At 36.6% G+C, this 19,068-nt stretch overlaps 3 protein-coding genes across 8 annotated transcripts; 2 read left to right on the top strand and 1 right to left on the bottom strand.

Annotated features, from left to right (window-relative positions):
• The first annotated feature begins 3,947 nt into the window (after positions 1–3,947).
• LOC122037102 (serine/arginine-rich splicing factor SR34A-like) lies at positions 3,948–10,931 on the top strand. 5 transcript variants are annotated; one of them, XM_042596587.1, is made up of 14 exons: positions 4,031–4,155; positions 4,859–5,092; positions 5,243–5,352; positions 5,853–5,918; positions 6,002–6,076; positions 6,145–6,253; positions 6,334–6,380; positions 6,455–6,512; positions 7,762–7,811; positions 7,894–7,950; positions 9,456–9,541; positions 9,700–9,786; positions 9,881–9,917; positions 10,659–10,931. In XM_042596587.1, the coding sequence occupies exons 3-13, from the start codon at positions 5,266–5,268 to the stop codon at positions 9,906–9,908; spliced, it is 750 nt and encodes a 249-aa protein (XP_042452521.1). In that variant the 5' UTR covers positions 4,031–4,155; positions 4,859–5,092; positions 5,243–5,265; the 3' UTR covers positions 9,909–9,917; positions 10,659–10,931. The 5 variants fall into 5 exon arrangements, with proteins under 5 accessions (XP_042452519.1, XP_042452518.1, XP_042452521.1 ...); XM_042596589.1 differs by lacking the exon at positions 4,859–5,092 and adding an exon at positions 4,342–4,412 and having other exon boundaries at positions 4,090–4,155; XM_042596585.1 differs by lacking the exon at positions 4,859–5,092 and having other exon boundaries at positions 3,948–4,131.
• A 1,627-nt stretch (positions 10,932–12,558) lies between these two features.
• On the top strand, positions 12,559–16,957 carry LOC122037116 (granule-bound starch synthase 1b, chloroplastic/amyloplastic-like). The gene is made up of 14 exons (XM_042596608.1): positions 12,559–12,629; positions 13,620–13,983; positions 14,066–14,146; positions 14,228–14,326; positions 14,429–14,518; positions 14,816–14,879; positions 14,967–15,067; positions 15,165–15,274; positions 15,384–15,627; positions 15,699–15,875; positions 15,953–16,144; positions 16,257–16,343; positions 16,439–16,567; positions 16,671–16,957. Exons 2-14 carry the CDS (start codon positions 13,633–13,635, stop codon positions 16,785–16,787), a joined length of 1,842 nt encoding a protein of 613 aa, XP_042452542.1. The 5' UTR covers positions 12,559–12,629; positions 13,620–13,632; the 3' UTR covers positions 16,788–16,957.
• A 376-nt stretch (positions 16,958–17,333) lies between these two features.
• LOC122037114 (40S ribosomal protein S20-1-like) lies at positions 17,334–18,893 on the bottom strand. Of its 2 annotated transcripts, none has more exons than XM_042596605.1 (4): positions 18,819–18,893; positions 18,578–18,705; positions 18,356–18,469; positions 17,334–17,639 (listed from the first exon to the last, which is right to left on the bottom strand). In XM_042596605.1, exons 2-4 carry the CDS (start codon positions 18,693–18,695, stop codon positions 17,497–17,499), a joined length of 375 nt encoding a protein of 124 aa, XP_042452539.1. In that variant the 5' UTR covers positions 18,696–18,705; positions 18,819–18,893; the 3' UTR covers positions 17,334–17,496. The 2 variants fall into 2 exon arrangements, with proteins under 2 accessions (XP_042452539.1, XP_042452541.1); XM_042596607.1 differs by having other exon boundaries at positions 18,783–18,884.
• Between the last annotated feature and the right edge of the window lie 175 nt (positions 18,894–19,068).

The raw sequence follows: 19,068 nt of genomic DNA, 5'->3' as shown, positions 1-19,068 counted from the left end.
CTTTAAGTCGTTCACTAAGATGTTTCTGATCTCTAAATCCATCCTTTGCTAGTGACCTTCTATTGTTTTCAGATTTAAACAACTTGCAACAAAAGCAATCAACTTTATCCACATATTTACTGTAAATCAACCACTTTCGGTCTCTTATTTCTCCATTACTTAAATGTCTAGAATAATGAGCATAAGAAAAATGTCTAGAAATGTCGTCCAAAGGATATACAATATTCATTTCTCTTATAGGTCTTTTTTCAACTAAAATATCACGTGCATTGTTATCAAGATATCTCAATTTCTTGGATCATATATATCAAGTGAAGAAATAAATTATTCATCAATGTTAATATTCTCATTATCTACCCTATTTAAAACATTTTCATGCTCACTCAAATTTTCCCTTTCTTCATTATCATCATGAATCTCATTACACTCATCTACATCATTCACAGTCATAGTTGAATTTTGTGGATTTCCATGAGAACTTTTAATAAAGAATTTATTAATAGCACCTCTTTGTGATTCAGTCAATTGTTCTAGTTTTTTTCTTTTTTCCTTTTCTCATATCCAGAAAGATGTCTTTTAGGCAACATATTATAATGTATAAAACCACACCAATTACAAAAAAAAAATAGATAATTCAAATTATTTCACTAGTAAATGAATAATAGCACCTGGAATATGATAGTTTTCAATATTAATGGAAATGTCCTAGGTCGTTAAGTTAAGCACCTTATCAGACAACACCTGTTAAAAGAAAATTAAACCATTATCAAATTAAAACTAATTAGTAAAATTATGATACTTAAAGAAATAACAATACTAATTATAACACAAGTTCAAGCGCATAAGATCAAGCAAAGTAAGTACTTTCAGAGGTTTCTTGAACAACCAAGAGTTTCTTAAAACAAACTCTCTCCACCAAAATAGGTTCTTTTATCAAGACATTGCATTCTTCAACAGCAATTTGCTATCAACAAATACAATACAACAATGGAAACTCAGGATGTTATAATCCTGATAGTGTTTATCAAAAGGAACACAATCATCTTTAAGCAAGAATTATAACCATACTACTACTAGTGTAGGTAGGAATTAGGATAACCTAGTTCAGTAGTTCTACAACCAGACACGCCAATGACTTTTAATACATCACATCAATGTGTCGGTCTAAAGGCATGTGAAATAGTTTTTTCAAATAAATGATGGCTAAAACAAAAGTTAAAGTGTCCTTTATTTTTATTATCTTTTAAAATATATTATGTGGTATTTTTATTAAGAAACACAAAATAATTTAATTAAACTATTTATAACAACTTTAAATGTTATACCAATTTATCAGTTAAGAAGCTGAAGATTACAACCAGTGTATATACAAGCAAGAGAGTACATTGTCTGCATCTTGAATCAGAGATCAATGTAAATCTATAAAACTTGAAACATCTTTATCAAACTATTATGCTTGTTTATCTATTAGTAGATAATGCATTTTCTATTAGTAGATATACTTGCCTAACCTAACAATGTTTGAATTTTTGTGCTAGTTAGAACTTTCCATCAGAAACCCTTACAAACGTAAATGTCCACTAAGTACATCATTTTATCATGAATTAGAAAATAGACAATCCTCTAATAGCATTCTAGTCTAGTAGTCTACCTTCTCCTTTGAGGATAAAAGAGAATCTAGTACACCATTTTATCATGAATTAGAAAATAGGCAATCCTCCTTTTGCAATATATGAATAGAATGCCAAGATTGGTTTATGAATTTGTTCAGGAAAGAATTATCTCATTTCCAAATATTTTGATGGTCTGTTTTCAAATGTCCTCGGGGACTATGGCAGTTAACCAACATATTTCTTGATTTATTGAGTCTCTTAATTAGGCAAGCAAAAAAAATAATTCATATGGAAATGAGAGCCTGTCCTTCATCTCTCCTCCTAGATAAAAAATTTGGGTATGAAAACTCATAATCCTTGCATCTTAATTTACCGTCCCTTCATTGCAAGTTCAACTGACACTTAGGCACAATAGTTCTATACAAATAGCATAGATACAACAGTTTAAAATTATTCTATTTTTGTCAAAAATTTTGGGGAGCTTGGTTGGATGATATGGGAGTGAGGAATGAGAAAAGAATGAAAAATTAGTATTTGATTTAGAGAATTGACGGTGGATCTCACCGACTCAATGCTTCAAACATGAGAATAAACTATTACTTAGCAAAATAAAAGAAATAAAAATCCTTCCATTTTCATTTTTCACTTCCATGACCCAATGTCAATAGAAACCATTGAAACTAGGGCAAGTTAGCATATCTAAACTATGCATTGAAACACTAGATGTTTCACAGTTTCAGAATTTAGAGGGAAGCGAGCAGGACGAGCATTTTCCAGCAGCGAGGAAGGGAAGCACAGTGATGGCAGCCTATGAGTAAAGAAAAACAGAGCTCAAATTCTAATTCCAATAAATTTCTATGGGTTGTATTTATCATCATTCATCTCTTTGGAAGTTTGGATACAAAAATAACGGTAAAAAAATCTTGAGAAGTGACAGAGATGCGAAATCACATAAATAACTGTTGAAGAACCAACACCGTGACCGTGAGCGAAAGAAGAAGAGATTGCGACAGGGACATCTAAATCTCTAATATTTTCAAATAGAAAGGGAGGAGAAGACATATCTTGAGTTCTCTTTCTCGTAGAGTCGTAGGCTGTAGGCGCAGGTGCAGCGTGCAGGCGGGAGGCGGCGTCGCGGGTCGCGGCTAGCGCTGCAGGCATGCAACGAGTTTTCTTTCCATCGCAGTTGCAGGCGGCAGAAGGAATTTGCCCTAAATCTTTTTCATTCCTCCACTATCTATTAAACATAATATTTTTAAAAAAATATTTTTGAGCCCCCTCAAAATCTAGGCCCAGGGCCATCGCCTAGGATTGCCCTCCTCTAGGGCCGGGCCTGGTTGGAGGTTACCAAGTTGAGCTAGAAGACTATCCTACAAACCCGGACTGTGATTGAGATGTTCCTCCCTCCTTTTCTGACCAACTTAAACACTGGAGAGCTTCAATCCAAGGGACGCATTGGGGATAGGACTGACTTGAAAATCTAAATACTTATCTCCTGGTTGGAGAATCGTTTATCGAAAAAATTTATTGGCCGAAAGATATGAGTACCAGGTTCTTTCCTTTTCACTTACTACTCAGCATACTACTCTATTTCAACACTACCAGAAGAAGATAAAAAGGATGAGTAACAAGAGGCTAGCAAGCTCCGCCCTTTCAGCTAGAGCATACCGAGTTGCCTTGCCCAATCCAAGCCTCCAGCTCACAAGCACCATCGTTGGACTTAACAGGAGAAGATAACATCGATAATATGGTTGACAGCTAAGACTACTATAACAATACTCAATAGTGTCATCACTAGGACAATACTACTTTCCACCTGTCTCACTTTTCTAAATATCTTCCTTCACCCCCAAACAAATATTACTTTCCACCTGTCTCATTTTTCTAGATGCTTTTCTTCATCTCCAAGCAAGTACTTCCTTTCTCCCGAAGTCATCTCTCCTCTCTTGCCTATAAAAGGTCATTCTCATCTGCCTCCTAAGGATCCACTAGCAACTCTCTTTCCCTCTCTCTCTATACCTCCTCACACTCCCTTATTCTCAAACTCTCTCTGAACGTCCTTTGTCTCTTTCTGTAAGTATGTAAGATATGCTTATTTTCGTATGTAATGTCTAAAACTCTAAATATTTCAGTTTTAGTATATAATTTTCTATTAGTAAATATGTAAGATAATTTATTTCCTGAATATATATATTATATGTGCATGTAAAATATCTGATTAAATCAAAATATTAATTCTCGTCTAGCTCTTCTTCCATCTTTATCTAAGTAATTCAAAGATAAATAGAAACAGTAAAAAATAAGTAAACTAAAATAAGACTATAAAATTTCTATTGTAATTTTTTATGCATGGGTCGGACTATAGGCGTGTTGCTAGGCCCCAATCATCAGCACGTGCTTGTCACGCTCTCTCCATCCCTAGGTCGACGCCTGCTACAAGTTACGCAAACCGTATCGGAATTTCGTTTGGTTTTGCTCGACGATTACGGCGGGAGCGATCCGGGACGGAGCTCGTCGTGTAGTGTCCCTGCTTTCCTTCTCGGTTTGCCTTCTTCGGATGTTAATTTTTCGACCTTTTTGTTTTTCTGTTCTACCGTTGTTCGCATGTGAATCGTCCTCCGCCAATTCTCGATCTGATCGTTGCGTCTCTAGGTTTCTCATGCACGCAGTGTCTGATATCATATTGGGAAGTCCTGTTCTTCCACCTTACCTTTGCGCTGTCTCACAGGCACAACCTCCCCTCCATCGGCGATTGCTGTGGCGTTGCTTAATGTAGTTTTCTAAAATTTGTAATAATCCGTGAGAATCTTTCCCGATGGAATTTATTATTGTGATTGAGTTTGTTTCATCCCGCAACATCCTCATTTTCTTCTTCTAGTAACTAACTGTATTGAGTGCTTTTCCATGAAGAATTAGCTCAAATCACTCTCTATGAACCTCTGCTAGTACATAGAGTTACTTGATTATTCATTTCCCTATATTTAGACTGCCACTAGACATTTTACATTATTTGAATATATTGGATCCTGTGTTTCCAGGAATTCAACACCCGGGATTATTGTTTTTTTCATTGACAATATTAGACCGACTATTGTGATGATAATCAAATCAGAGCTAGATTGAATGTTAGTTTACTTATTTATGGTCTTAATATCTTCATTTTTTTGAAGAAAAATTTATAGGTAAATTCATAAATATATTGCAAACATTTCTATGCCATGATACCCATATGTCCTTTATGATAGATCATTGGATGCTGGAAATAGGAGCTTTGGAGCTGTCAATAGTCCTAGAGAGGAGTGGGAGAAATCTATTTGGATTTTTTAGGACATTTGAGGGGTTCTTGCTTTCACAGAGGAGAGCTGAAGTGGATGGTTTATCCAACATTTAATTTGCATTGGTTATTGCCGTTGAGCATTTTGGAGGGCTTGGGCAATGGAGCTTGTGGAGCACCATTCGCATCAAGAATTTCTTTCTTGGTTTGCTTCACAGTTTTGACCTTTTTCATCTTTAATTCAAAAGTCAAAGAGGGTCCTTATCAATTTGAATCAGCATCAATGGAAGTTGGGGATTAACCTGTGCAAGTTTCATTTTATGCCTTTTTATATCTAAACTTTGCTTTTTTATAGGGACTATATTTACAGTGGCAACCATGAGTTCTCGACTAAGTCGTACACTTTATGTGGGCAACCTCCCTATAGATATACGGGAATCAGAAGTTGAAGATTTATTTCGCAAGGTTTCTATCTAAAGACACTTTCTTCAGCTGTTAGATATACATCATGTCATTTTTCTGATCGAGCTTGAACTAGTCTTAAAGTCAATAATTCGTCTATGCATTTAACTCTGCTAGTTGCTGCTTGAACTCCAAGCACATGCTTCCCACAAACTTATAGAGGATGGGTGGCAAATGTATTCTTTAAATGTATTGTAGGCATCATCTCCAGTCATTAATTCCCAAATGGTGGTTCTTTGACAATGATATTTCTGATATTTTCTATCTACAGTAGGTCCAATCTTGTCATTAAACAATATACTGACACAATTTGGAGAAATATATCATTATGTCACATTGAGCTCTAGTTTTAGTACCAGAGGTATAGGATAACAATTAGACATATTTGTGAGTTGAGTATTTTAATGGTGTCAACATGCAGTCTTACATCTTGTTGTTATTATGATTGTGTGTTTGTCAGAATTTAGAACTGCATTTTTTATAATAATATAATCTCATTGTAGTATGGCCACATAGTGGAAATTCAATTGAAGAATCCACCAAGACCCCCTGGTTATTGTTTTGTTGAGGTAAATGCTTTTAACTGGGACTTTAATTACATTTCCGGGGTTTTTTTCGCTTCCAAATCTTATGATTTAAATTGTTTTTGTAGTTTGAAAGTTCGCGGGATGCAGAAGATGCAGTCAGGGGCCGTGATGGCTATGAGTTTGATGGACAACGTCTTAGGGTAATAAGCATTTGTATCATGTGGCTATTCTGTATAATTACTTTGTTTTATCTCATTATTTCATGAAGGTTGAGGTAGCCCATGGTGGTCGAGGGCAATCGTTTCCAGTTGGACGAGGTAGTCGGCGTGGTGGGGGAGAAAACAAATTTGGAGCGTCACATCGTTCAGAATATCGAGGTGATTTCCACTAATATGTAGATTTTTTGCTAGGTTTCTATTTGATGTATTACAAATTTGACATTTTTATATTTTTACAGTGATTGTTCGGGGGCTTCCTTCTTCAGCTTCATGGCAGGATCTAAAGGTATGGAAACTTCCTGTATACACTTCAAACAATTGTTTACTTTTTTGTTGACCTTTCAACTTTTGTCATCCCAGGATCACATGAGGAAGGCTGGAGATGTATGTTTTGCACAGATTTACCGTGATGGTGATGGTAGGTTCCAAAAATCTATTATAAACTCTCATCTATATGGTAGTTAGTACTTGCAAAAATGTGAGAACAGCCAAGATCATGGTGTCTGTTGATATATACTTGTTACACGCATTATATACTTGTGCACATTTCACAAACATTAGAAACTAGCCAATGGTTTCAATTTTGAGTGATAGCCATTTTTATTTGTTGACGTGAACTATTAAGCACTAGACAAATTTAATCTATGAACTATTAGTGTCATATCTAATAACACGAGATTTAAAAGACTTAACTATTACTAGATAGCAATGCAGATTTTGTTAGCTTTTAGTGGGATAAATTTCATGTAGTTAATGCCAGAAAAAGAGAGAACATAAATTAGGGTGGAATGGATGTGGTCTAAGACGACTGGTAGCTTCTATTGTTAAGCAAGTTAAATTGATGAGTTGAAGGTGTGAAAGATAAGGGAGACCAAATATTACCAGTGATATGCTGGAGGATCAGTTTACAATTATAAATTTGTATGATATCCTGGTAAGTGATGATTCATATTTCATTTGATTTTTTTTTTTTTTTTTTTTTTTTTTTGCACTCAGAGCCAATTTACTGATAACTCAAGTTTTTGGCCTTTTTGATCAAGATGTCTTGTTTTACCAACTATACTTTAATTGAGCCATAAAAACTATCAACCTGTCATAGCATCACTTGTAGACAACATGATTGCCTCGACGGAGGTGCCTAGTTAATTAGAGAGTGACAGCTTTGCTACAATAGGGCAAGGGGTCAATTCTTGCCGGACGCATGTCAGTAAAAAAACTCATACCATCCTTTAGCATCTTGGCGGTCGGCTATAAGCTGACCTTGTGATTTACCTCCCTTACATAGCCTGGGGGCGGGCCTTCGGGGAAAAAAAACTCATACCATCCTTTAGCCACTTGGTGGTCGGCTATAAGCTGATCCCGTGATTTACCTCCGTTCACATAATCTAGGGATGAGCTATGAGAGGCGTTTGGGGTGAGCGTAATCATCTTTTGCTATAACTTGTATACAACATGATTAATCCTCACCTATAGTTTGAAAATATGGATGTTCTTGTGTGTATAATGATGCAATGCAGGTAACTTGTTACATCAAAAGCATCCCTGATCAATCATCTCGCTCATAATATGAAATACAAGCTGAAACACATACATACACCGTTATCTATAATTCGACAAGAATATGGAAAAATAAGACTTCTTTGTTAAAATTTTGAATTTTCCTCCAGGTGTTATGGGGTTGGTGGATTATACAAATTCTGAAGACATGAAATATGCCGTAAGAGCGTTTCTTCTGCCTTTGCCATTCTCTTAGGAATACATTTGATGAATATTATTTACCTTTTTTATGCCTTTGCCAGATTCGTAAGCTTGATGACACTGAATTTAAAAATCCCTTTTCGAGGTCCTACATCCGGGTATGTTCTTTCAAAATGGCAGATGTGAATTACAGAATGAAGTCCTAATTGTCTTGTAAGGTTTAAAGTATTGTTCCATGGCGAAGGTTTGGTCTCCAGTTGGAACGTACAACTTTGGTACAGTTCCATGTTGACACCTAGCACGCTTCATGCTAAGATTAATTCAAATGAGTCATCTTCACTTAGCTGTCTGCCTCCAAATATAAGCTTATTGGACTTACAAAGTCAGTTGGATTGAATTAAATTTTTAGGGTAACAAGTTGCAAGCACCTTGAGTAATGTATACCTTATTAATAATGGGTGTCATGCGTGAGATTAAAGCATTATTTCTCGTACCATCCTAGTTAAATCAATCCTATAATTTTATATTTTTTCAGTATATAGGTTAAATAATATTCCAAGGACATTTCGTGTTGGAACTAGTTACGTCATTTGTCAATAAATATATCTTTTGGTTAGCTATTGGGAGTTGTAATTAGATTGGCACGACTAAAAGTAGAAAAGACACAAAATATCGATAGTCTGATACATATCACATTCTTTGACTTTAGTGATCCTTTGTACACTAGTATTGGTAAGCCGATTATGCTTCTCTCATCTCACCTTCTACTCTTCTCCTCTTTGTGATTAGTGGACGAAACCATGGTTTAAAATTTCATTTCGTGCCGGATGAAATTTATTGTTCCCGATACTGGCTCTGTGGGCTATGTGGTTCCGTCCTAAGGTCGCCAAGGCATCGTGATTCCATGGCGACCTCCGCGAGCATGCAGGTGAAAATAACTTAGAGAGCGTTTGGTTATCCCGGTTTCTATTTTCATTTTATGGAAAATACGCGTTTTCTGGAAAATAAAAAATGACTCTTAGACATTCTCTACTTTTTCAGAAAATGCCATCTCTGTTTTTTAGAAAACAGATGTGAAAACTGCAAACTAAACACTAATTTCCAGAAAATGCATGTTTTCTAGAAAATGAAAAACATGTAAATCAAACGCTCCCTTAGGTTTTAATAATTAAACTTAGGTCAATCTCAATCGGTTAGCTATAAATAGGATAATATAACGGACGTAATCAAATCCTAATGAAACTATCCTATTATATTATTTGTTTAATCTTGAAAATATATAATAAATTATTTATTTATTTACCATATAGAGACATCGAGATCTCATATTTTTTATTAAAAAAATATTTTATTTTTTTAATATTTGATTAATTCTTTTAATTAAAATTTTATATTTCAAAAATACTGAAATTATATTGACACGGCACGATACGATATCAAAACTGTATCGTTCCAGTCATAAACTGAAACTCCTATATGTCTTGAGATTTTAAACAATTGACAAAACTGAAGGATGAATCTAGTGAAGAGTATCTAATGGTCTCATTTGATTTGCTGACACAAACAAACAGCAAGAAATGTGTTTGTTTGTCAAATGTGCAATCTTATCCAACACAAACAAAGAGATCAAATATAATTTGATTGTTTTCCTCATTTTCTCCAGGTGAAAAGCTATGAGAGAAGTATGTCAAGGAGCCGAAGTCCAAGCAGAAGCCGTAGTAGAAGCAGAGGCCCTAGAAGGAGTCGGAGGTAAATTTATATTCATTCGTTAGTTGACTTGAAGCCTATTCCAGCTATATTTTAATTATTATTATTTTTAGCTCAAGCAAATGTTTTTTTTTGTTCATTTTTGACCGTTTAGCCATCTCTCTTTACTATAGTAACTCATTTCTACTTATTTTATCCAGCAAATCATATGAAAGGGCTAAATCAAGATCACCATCCAAACCTGAATCTCCACGACCCAGATCTCAGTCTCCAGCCAGAGCGTCCAGGTAGTTTTCTGCACCAGGTTCTCATCTTTTTTATATGAAAATTTGTCAACATCCTTTTTTTCCAAATTAACTTCAATGAATATTTTGCTTCCAGATCAAGATCTAGGTCGAGATCCAGTTGATAATTCCAGGTGATTTTTAAAACCTCAATTCTTGCAAAGTAGTCGAAAATAATGTGTGTTTTTGGCTTAAACTAAAATATTTTCCATGCAATCCTCTATTTACATGATAAATTCAACAAGTAAACAACTTGTAGTATGCATGGAAGTGCTGACTAAAGGGAGTTCATTTTCTCATTAAATGGACACATTGCGAGTCTAATGGTGTGCTTAGTTATGGAAATAACTATTTTATTCTTTAGGAATTTCTATGAAGTAAATATTTCTATATTTTGGTTGCAAAACTAAACTTAAAATATTAGCTCCCATGAAATTGTGATTCTCTATTCATAACGAATAGCTATTCAAATAATTATTCCATGATAATTACATTCTTTAAATAATATATATTCTTACTCTATCCAACCATTTAAAAAATAAGAACATATATAATGAATGCGGGTGAGTAGATAGGTTACTAGGCCATCAGGTAGATTTAGTGTTCAGGCATACCAATAGAGTTGGATGGGTTGATCGGGTTAGATTGACCATTCGATCCCATTGGGCCAGATTGGTTGGGTGAGTCTGCACAAATCAATTGAATGAGAAGTTTAGCCAATCAGACGGGTCAGGTCTGATGGAATGGTCAGGCAGGTCTGGATATCTACAGATTGCATTTATTTTATTTTTAAAAAAATACTCGGTAAACCTATGTTTCTATGTGCTTTTTCATTCCTTGATTTTCCAATAATTTATTTATTTATTTTTTTGCAGGTCTGCGCCTCTTCAAGATTAACTGTATTCTCTAAATTCTGCAAACTACCGCCGTTACTTCCGTGTTATCTCTGTCTCCTTTAAATTCTGCAAACCACTGCGATGCTTCAGACAATGAGCGAATTTTATCTGGCATATTCAACTCTTGTTTGTTCAATTTAGTTACTTGAATTCGAGTTCTATTTGTTGTTTACTCTTACAAACTGTGGATCAAACAATTATCAGCTGTTTTGTGTGGAATTATCGAGTGCTTTTCTTATTTTAAATTTTGTAGGCTGTGGGTCTTTATTTCTCTACATATTAATTTCAAAATGATTAATTTATTAGCATGAACATTATGGGCAACGATGGATAGACATTGCTGGGGACGATTTGTAATTGTAGTGAATTTGAATCTTCATTTTCTTTCTGTTGTTTTTTTTCCTTGTTTATCATGTCTCTTTATCTCCTGTGTTATTTGATGTGATCGTGATTTCATGGCTTGTAAAATCCATCGTTTTTTTAATAGGGCTAGAATCAATACATGCAAGTGTACACATGGGTATTTTAGTAATATCATATGTGTACATTAATTACATGCATGTACATGTATGCATTCTAATTGGAGGATAAAAAATTCTAGCTGATCATATTATGGCCAACAAGAATTATCGTTTCTTTAATAACCTATTTCACAATTGAGCATGCATTTAAAAAGCTTATTGCTTGCTTGCTCCTTAAACTTGTTTAATAAATGTGTGTCTCATAGGGGTGAGCAGTCAATCCGCCAAACTGACCAACCCGCTTATACCGATTCGAATCGAATCGAAAAAAAATAATCCGCCGGATGTAGGGTCATAATATTGCATTATCTGATTTAGTAGGGCCGGATAGTTTTTTATCCCAATAATCGAACCAACCCGATCCGATCATCTCTACTTGTAGCAATTAATGTTGATAAGCTGTTACACATTGTAGTAACTACTGCCGATAAGTTGCTACACATTGTAATAATTATTTCCGATTAGCTGCTATAACGTGTAATGAGTAATGTCTATTATCATTTTAAAAAATTTTATTTTTTTTGTTATATTTATATTTATATTTTATATTTCATTGGATATAGGGTCGGATATCCAAATAAATGATGACCCGTCGGATATCTGAAACATAAGAATCGCCGGATATAGGACTGGATGTAGGTTCCGATTTTGCATTATCTGATCTAGTAGGGTCGGATAATTTTTTACCCCAATAACTGAACCAACCCGATCCATGATCACCCCTAGTGTTGCATGGCTATTTTTTGGTATTTGCTGAGTAAGCAAATTTGATTCAGTTCAATTTTTATTTGCCCCATCACTTCCATCCAATAAAAAAAATATATCTATTATCTTAGCCGTTTTTATAGTGCCGATTTTACTGATATAGAGGGAGATGAATATAGATTATATTATAGATATATGGTGGGATAAATTTTAGATATAATATAAACGTGCTCAAATCAAATATATATAGGCCGTCCAATTTTTGTGTGCAGTCTGCTTCCAGTGAATAAATTCCTGTCCTCTTATCTTATGCTTTCTGTTTTTAGAAAGAAGTTGTTTTCTTTTAAAAAAATAAATAAATAAAAGAAATGTAAAACCAGAAAATACAACATCAAGGAATCGACTTCGTACCAACGAGGACATTTGTAGTCCTCGTCGTGGCAGAGCAACGAGAAACGTCCGCAGGATGACGTCACGGAATTTGTTGCTTTCCGTGGCGTCGCATATTTGAACCGTGAGCTTCGCCCGGGACTGAAGGCGGTTATTAAATACCCACTCACACGCCGCCACGTGTCACCTCGGCTTCCTTCACAACACAATTCATGGCAATAAGTATACCGCTCCCACCTCGTTGTCTTCCTCACTCACGAACTTCCATCGCTAGCGGACGAGCCATCTCATCCTCGCTCTATTTTCGCCTTCGATCGAGGAGTGGAGTTCGCCGGTGAGTGCAGTTGATTTCTTCCTTCTCGACGATCTTAAAAGTAAAAACTAGAGCATTTTGTTGTGTTTATTTTTTTGGCAAAATTTAGTCACTGATTTATTTCTCCTCTCCGATCTGAATCTTAGAACATTTGTTTCGTAGATCTTTTCTGTTTGGACACTTAATTTTCTGCTCCGTTCTAATCTGTGGAAAATTTCTCGAGGAAGAGCGATTCTAGTTCAGGTTCTTGAACTAAATCATTGTGATTAATGGCGCTTTCTCCGGCCTCGCCGATCTGAAACTAGCAATTCGTTGTTTACTTTTATTTTAGAAGTTTTGCTTCCGCTCTGTTCTTATCGGTGTAAGATTTCTCGAGGAAGAACTCGGATTCTAGCTACCTTAGGTTTTTGAAGGAAAACCTTGCGATTAATGGTCTTCCTCTCAGACAGTGTATTTCCTTCTCTCATTTAAAACTAGACCATCTTTGTTCTTTTCTACTGGTCGGTGGAAGTCTTCTTGAGGTCCAGGAATCCCTGTGGCTTCTAGCGCTTGATCTCAGTTAACATGGTTGCAATCGTTTTGTTAAATCGTCGTATTTTCTGTATTGTCGTTTTTTAATGCAGTCGTTTCAACTTCCCACATTTGAACTCAGATTACAGTGTCAGTTTCATGGCTAGTGCCTTGTTTTCATCTTTTTAGAATCTAATTAATTGAGTATGGTTTCTATGGTTCTAAAATAAAATATGTAAAGTTCTTTCACATACGGCTAGCATCCAAAAGAACCCGAACTGTTGATACAAAGATTGTCTGGTAAGTACAGAAATCTCCTCTTTGTTATTCTAGATTAGAGTGGAAGTTGTAAATATTTTCAGTACAAGGATGAAGGAACCCCTTTAGGGGACATTTTTGGGTTTTGTTTTTTGGATTTTTCAAAGTTTTCCAGTGATTTGAGATAACTTGATATGCTTTTCGTTTTATTAAGTTCTTGAACGTGCATCCATTTTATTGCAGCGAGGATACCCCCATGGCTACTGTGACTGCATCACACTTCATTGCTAAAACCCCATGTTCCAGCTACAATAGAGCTGGTGTTTCTGAGGCTCTGGCCTTCCGAATCAGAACGATCCCCTATCTGAGTAATCATGCCAGTAGTTTTGGAGAACTGAGATCTTGGAACCGGATGGATTCACGTTTGATGCAATGCGCAAAGGCAACCCCTAGTCCAGCAAGGAAGGGGATCCGACATGTTGGTTTAAGACACTTTGTTGTCTGTGCAAGTGGAATGAACTTGGTCTTTGTTGGTGCTGAGGTGGCTCCATGGAGCAAAACCGGAGGGCTCGGAGATGTTCTTGGAGGACTGCCGCCAGCCATGGCTGTAATCTTTATATGCTTTATCTCTTTGTGCCTAAGTCTCCTTGCAACAGATTGACTAATGCTTTTTAGCTTTTTATGCGCAGGCAAACGGACACAGGGTGATGACTGTGGCTCCGCGATATGACCAATACAAAGATGCATGGGATACGAGTGTCACAGTTGAGGTATCATACTACCTTGTTAAACTTAGATGGTCTTTCTTCAATTTCTTTAATCTCTCGTTAAATCATGGTCCCTGCATGCAGTTGAAAGTTGGTGATAGAATTGAAACTGTTCGCTTCTTCCACTGCTACAAAAGAGGAGTTGATCGGGTGTTTGTGGATCACCCTTTCTTCCTTGAGAAGGTTTTATTACATGACCATGATTTTTTTGTTGTTAATACTGTCAAGTTCCTCCAATTAATAATGAACTGGCACAAAGCGTTACTGCAAATCTGCATTCTGAAGGTTTTGGGAAAAACTGGAGGAAAGATATACGGTCCTGACACAGGAACTGATTATGAAGATAACCAGCTAAGATTCAGCCTTTTGTGTCTAGTAAGTCTTCTTTATATACTTCACTAGGAATAGATTTCTTTTGGAAGCTCTTAGTTTTATTGATGAGAAATTGCTCCCGCTGAGTTATTTTTGTGTGCCAACCTCTGAAAGATACCAATTAGCTTCTGGTGATATATAACCAATCAGTAATTGCAGAACCGTTTAGTTACATGAAAGTGCAAAAATATTAAGCGTGCACTTTCCCATTCAATGATCTTTTCCTATCATTAGGCATAAATTTCAGTTCAAATTTCTTGCTACTAAGATTCTCACAAAGGTGTGGATTGACTCTTCCAGGCAGCTCTGGAAGCTCCAAGAGTACTGAATATCAACAACAGCAAATATTTTTCTGGACCATATGGTATTCGCTAATACTTTCAGCCAATGTGCTTTTGAACTGATGATACCTAACAGTTTTTTGATCTTTGACAATCACTTATTCATCCAGGGGAGGATGTTGTATTCATTGCTAATGATTGGCACACTGCTCCGTTGCCTTGCTACTTAAAAGCCTTGTATCAAGCCTATGGAGTCTACAAGACTGCTAAAGTAAGTCTGCCAAGAACTCCCATTCTGTTCTTGCTTTTCAAAGCTTTATTACTGATTTAGGTGACTGATTGTTTGGCAATTCTTTTCTTTGTTTCAGGTTGCTTTCTGCATTCATAATATTGCATATCAGGGTCGGTTTGCCTTGGCAGATTTTTCACGTCTCAATCTCCCTGAAACATTTGAATCTTCTTTTAATTTCATCGACGGGTATGCTCCTTGATCATGCACCGTTATTTAATAATCTCGAGTTGTAAGCCATAACCATGTGGCTTCAGTTTTTTGAGAATGGAGAAAATCAGATATATTTGTTTTGCAGCTATAGCAAACCAGTGAAAGGGAGGAAAATTAACTGGATGAAGGCTGGAATTATAGAATCAACTCGAGTGTTGACTGTGAGCCCATACTATGCCCAGGAGCTTGTTTCAGGGATCGAAAAGGGAGTCGAGTTGGACAATGAACTGCGCATGAAAACCATCTATGGGATTGTAAATGGAATGGACATCAATGAGTGGAATCCGTTGACAGACAAATACGTATCAATAAACTACGACGCAGAGACGGTTCGTCTATGCCTTATTTTTTTTCGACTTTATTTTTAGCTTCATCATGAAGCTCACAATTGATGTTTCAGGTAATGGATGCAAAACCTCTCAACAAGGAGGCTTTGCAAGCCAAGGTTGGTCTACCTGTCAACAAAAACATGCCTGTGATAGCCTTCATTGGAAGACTAGAAGAACAGAAGGGTTCAGACATTTTAGCGGAAGCAATTCCAGAGTTTATTAGTGAGGATGTTCAAGTTATAGTGCTCGTAAGAAGGCTATCTTTTCTTCTCTCGACTACCATACACAATTAGACATCACCATGCTAATTGCGAATGATAAATAGGGTACGGGTAAAAAGAAGTTAGAGCGTCAACTTGCATTGCTGGAGGACAAGTTTCCGGACAAATTCAGAGCACATCTGAAGTTCAATGTTCCTTTGGCTCATGGAATCATGGCAGGTGCTGATATGCTTATTGTTCCAAGTAGATTTGAGCCATGCGGTCTCATTCAGCTCCAGAGCATGAGATATGGAATTGTATGTTGCCTCTTCTTATTCACCATTAATCTTTGAACTTGAGCACCTCAAAAGTGAACTGAGAAATTATTTTATGTATTTGACATTCGACCCTTTCTGAAATTTGATGCAGCCTCCCATATGTACCACCACTGGCGGACTCGTTGACACGGTAAAGGATGGCATCACTGGTTTCCATATGGGCCCCTTCAGTGTAGAGGTATAGACATGCTTCCTAAATCTAGATGCATCACGAATCACAATATATATTAGATGCATCAAAAAGATTCTGTTAAGCTCTGCTACCTTGTTCAGTGCGATGCCGTGGATAAATCAGACGTGGAAAAGATTGTAAAAACGGTGAAGAAGGCCCTCAAAGTGTATGGGACACCAGCCTTTGCGGAGATGATACAGAACTGCATGGCTCAAGATCTCTCCTGGAAGGTACATCTTCTAATCGTCAATCCCAACTATTCATTTATTGTGTAAGGCCTCCCTCCTAAAGGTTCCTAAACGTTTGGGGTATCCTTAATGTCCCTTTTGGCAGGGCCCTGCGAAGGAATGGGAGAAGTTCTTGCTGAGCCTTGGTGTTGAAGGTAGTGAAGCTGGAATAGATGGGGAGGAAATAGCTCCTCTTGCCAAGGAAAACGTAGCTACTCCATGAAACTGATGGGGCTAGGTGTTCCTCTCGTTCGCACAAAAGTAGTTTAACTGACACTCCTCACCTTACGTAACGTCCACAAGTCATCATAATGCACCATCAGTTGTTGCTTAGTGTGAATTGTTGCTTGCGTACGCTGATTCAAATTTTGAGAAAAGTAGCACCTTGGTTTTCAGAAAAGTGCTGACTCTTAACGTGCAAAAAATATACGTAACGTGCTGAAAATTACACAACTATAAATATAAACTCAATTACATATTTAAAATAATAATTTTCCCGATTAAATTAATTGAACCAACAGTACGTACCTACCATAATTGCCTATTTATAAAAATAATTTAAACAGTAAATAGCCTCAATTCCTCTGAGCAAAGAGGCTAATAGAATTTTATGCTTCCAAAAACACATGAATTAACTTTTATTTATATCAAACTCTACTAGACAACACTCATGCTTGCTGTGCAATGGTTATTTACTACACTATCAGAAGCATGAATAAAAATCTACAAGTTCGAGAGATCAAATGGAAAAAAAAAAACGAAGCAAGCATTCAAGTTTGAGAGATCAAACAGCTCCTTAAGAAAGAAGAGAAGCTTCTGAACTACAAATTGTGGCATAATAATCGAGCCGATAGATGGTATTCATGTACGTGCCAATTTATAGTAAATAAGAGAAGCCAGATGGCCTTGAAATTGGATTTAACAGACTAGGCTTATGATTCTGCGATTGTGACTTCAACCTCAACACCAGGCTCAATTGTAATGGAGGTGATCTGCTTCACTACTTCAGGAGAGCTGCAAAGATCAATTACCCTCTTGTGTACCCGGAGCTCAAACCGATCCCATGTATTGGTTCCTAGAATAATGAGTTTCTGGTCAAGTTCCTCTTCCAAAAGGCAAGTGTTTTACAAAAAATTGCAGAAATATCAAACAACAAAATGCATTGGTTACCAATAATGAAACTAGGACAGTAATTTGTTTATTATTGATCATCGTTTTCACAATCATATAGTAAGATTGCAGACAGAAAGTCAGAAAGTCAATAAGCAGTTTAGCCTGACTCAGTCCATCTGTTACAGGTATCCCATAGCCATCCTAATGGCATTCTGGTGAAACAAGTATCCACAAAACTTGACCAAACAGTTAAGACTCAAATAGCAAACAAATTAATGATGATAATTCAAATATAAACCTGAACCAATACTTCAATATGAGTTTTAGAGAGCTTGGTTTTTTTTTCTGGTGAAATAAGGAACATCTAACTACACAGAATTTCCATGATACGTACGAAGATAATTAAATCCAAAGTGACTCAACATTACTGTTGAAAATTTTTAAGAAGGCTTGCTGATTTCTAGGGTAAAGTGGCCATGTTTTCCTACAAATCTCTTATGAAAAAAGAAAAACTAAAATTTCGTATTTGAAAGAAATGAAGTGATATAGAAACATGTATTAATGAAGAATGCAAGTCTTCTTAACCACTATCAGCATACTGTATTATCATAGTCACACAGAAACAAATATACTATAAATGATTAGGGCAAACTCGAACTAGAAGAGAGGTTGCAGTACCTTCACCGCACGGAGATTTCCGGGTGGTAATGTTAAGTACCTTGGTGGGCATCCTCACGGGCCCCTTAACAGTCAGCGCCTTGTCCTTGGCGCCCTTTACCAGATCCGCACACACTAAAACATCGAACTCGATCAAAATAAATAAATAAAAAATAAAATAAAAAGGAAAAACAAACACCAAAAATAGAATGCACTACAGCAACCGAGATCACAAGGCCTCACCTTTCTCCAGATTCTTGACGTTCTTGGAGGAGAGGGTGATCCGGATCCGGTTCAGCTCCTCACGGGGCTCCTCCAGCCCTATCTTAGTTGGCTTCGCTGCTGCGTACGCTGTCGCCATTGCTTCGAATCTGAACAAGTCGATCGACAAAGTGGTCGGAGGAACCGAAATGAGCCAATAGATTACAAATTAAATGAGATATCACACAGTGCGCGAGGAAATGATCGAATCTCCAACACCGACCTTCCACTGGCTGCCACACGCGTCGAAGAAGCAAGAGAAGGACCGAGGAGGTATTAGGGTTTCGCTCTCTTCGGCTATGGTAGATTTTATATACTCGTACGGACCGAGTCAAACCGGGCCTTAACGAACTATGTGGGCCTTTAGAATTGGACCCAACTCGCACTTCTTGGGCCAACAAATCAGTGAGATTAATTCATGTAAAAGTTAAGAAACTCAATTTTTTCCCCCTTAATAATAAAATAATAAAAAA

This window comes from Zingiber officinale, unplaced genomic scaffold (assembly GCF_018446385.1).
Source record: "Zingiber officinale cultivar Zhangliang unplaced genomic scaffold, Zo_v1.1 ctg233, whole genome shotgun sequence".
Classification (NCBI taxonomy): Eukaryota; Viridiplantae; Streptophyta; class Magnoliopsida; order Zingiberales; family Zingiberaceae; genus Zingiber; species Zingiber officinale.
The sequence above is the reverse complement of the archived record's forward strand: the minus strand, read 5'-3'. Positions and strand labels throughout refer to the sequence as shown.

Coding starts and splice junctions, on each gene's coding strand:
- LOC122037102 (XM_042596584.1), top strand. CDS start 3,963: ATGGGTCGGACTATAGGCGTGTTGCTAGGCCCCAATCATCAGCACGTG. Junction 5,919..6,001: donor CTGGTTATTGTTTTGTTGAG/GTAAATGCTTTT, acceptor TTGTTTTTGTAG/TTTGAAAGTTCGCGGGATGC. Junction 6,381..6,454: donor CTTCATGGCAGGATCTAAAG/GTATGGAAACTT, acceptor TTGTCATCCCAG/GATCACATGAGGAAGGCTGG.
- LOC122037116 (XM_042596608.1), top strand. CDS start 13,633: ATGGCTACTGTGACTGCATCACACTTCATTGCTAAAACCCCATGTTCC. Junction 15,275..15,383: donor TCTTTTAATTTCATCGACGG/GTATGCTCCTTG, acceptor TTTGTTTTGCAG/CTATAGCAAACCAGTGAAAG. Junction 16,344..16,438: donor TGGGCCCCTTCAGTGTAGAG/GTATAGACATGC, acceptor TACCTTGTTCAG/TGCGATGCCGTGGATAAATC.
- LOC122037114 (XM_042596605.1), bottom strand. CDS start 18,695: ATGGCGACAGCGTACGCAGCAGCGAAGCCAACTAAGATAGGGCTGGAG. Junction 18,470..18,577: donor CGTCAAGAATCTGGAGAAAG/GTGAGGCCTTGT, acceptor TCGATGTTTTAG/TGTGTGCGGATCTGGTAAAG. Junction 17,640..18,355: donor GAAATCTCCGTGCGGTGAAG/GTACTGCAACCT, acceptor TCATTATTCTAG/GAACCAATACATGGGATCGG.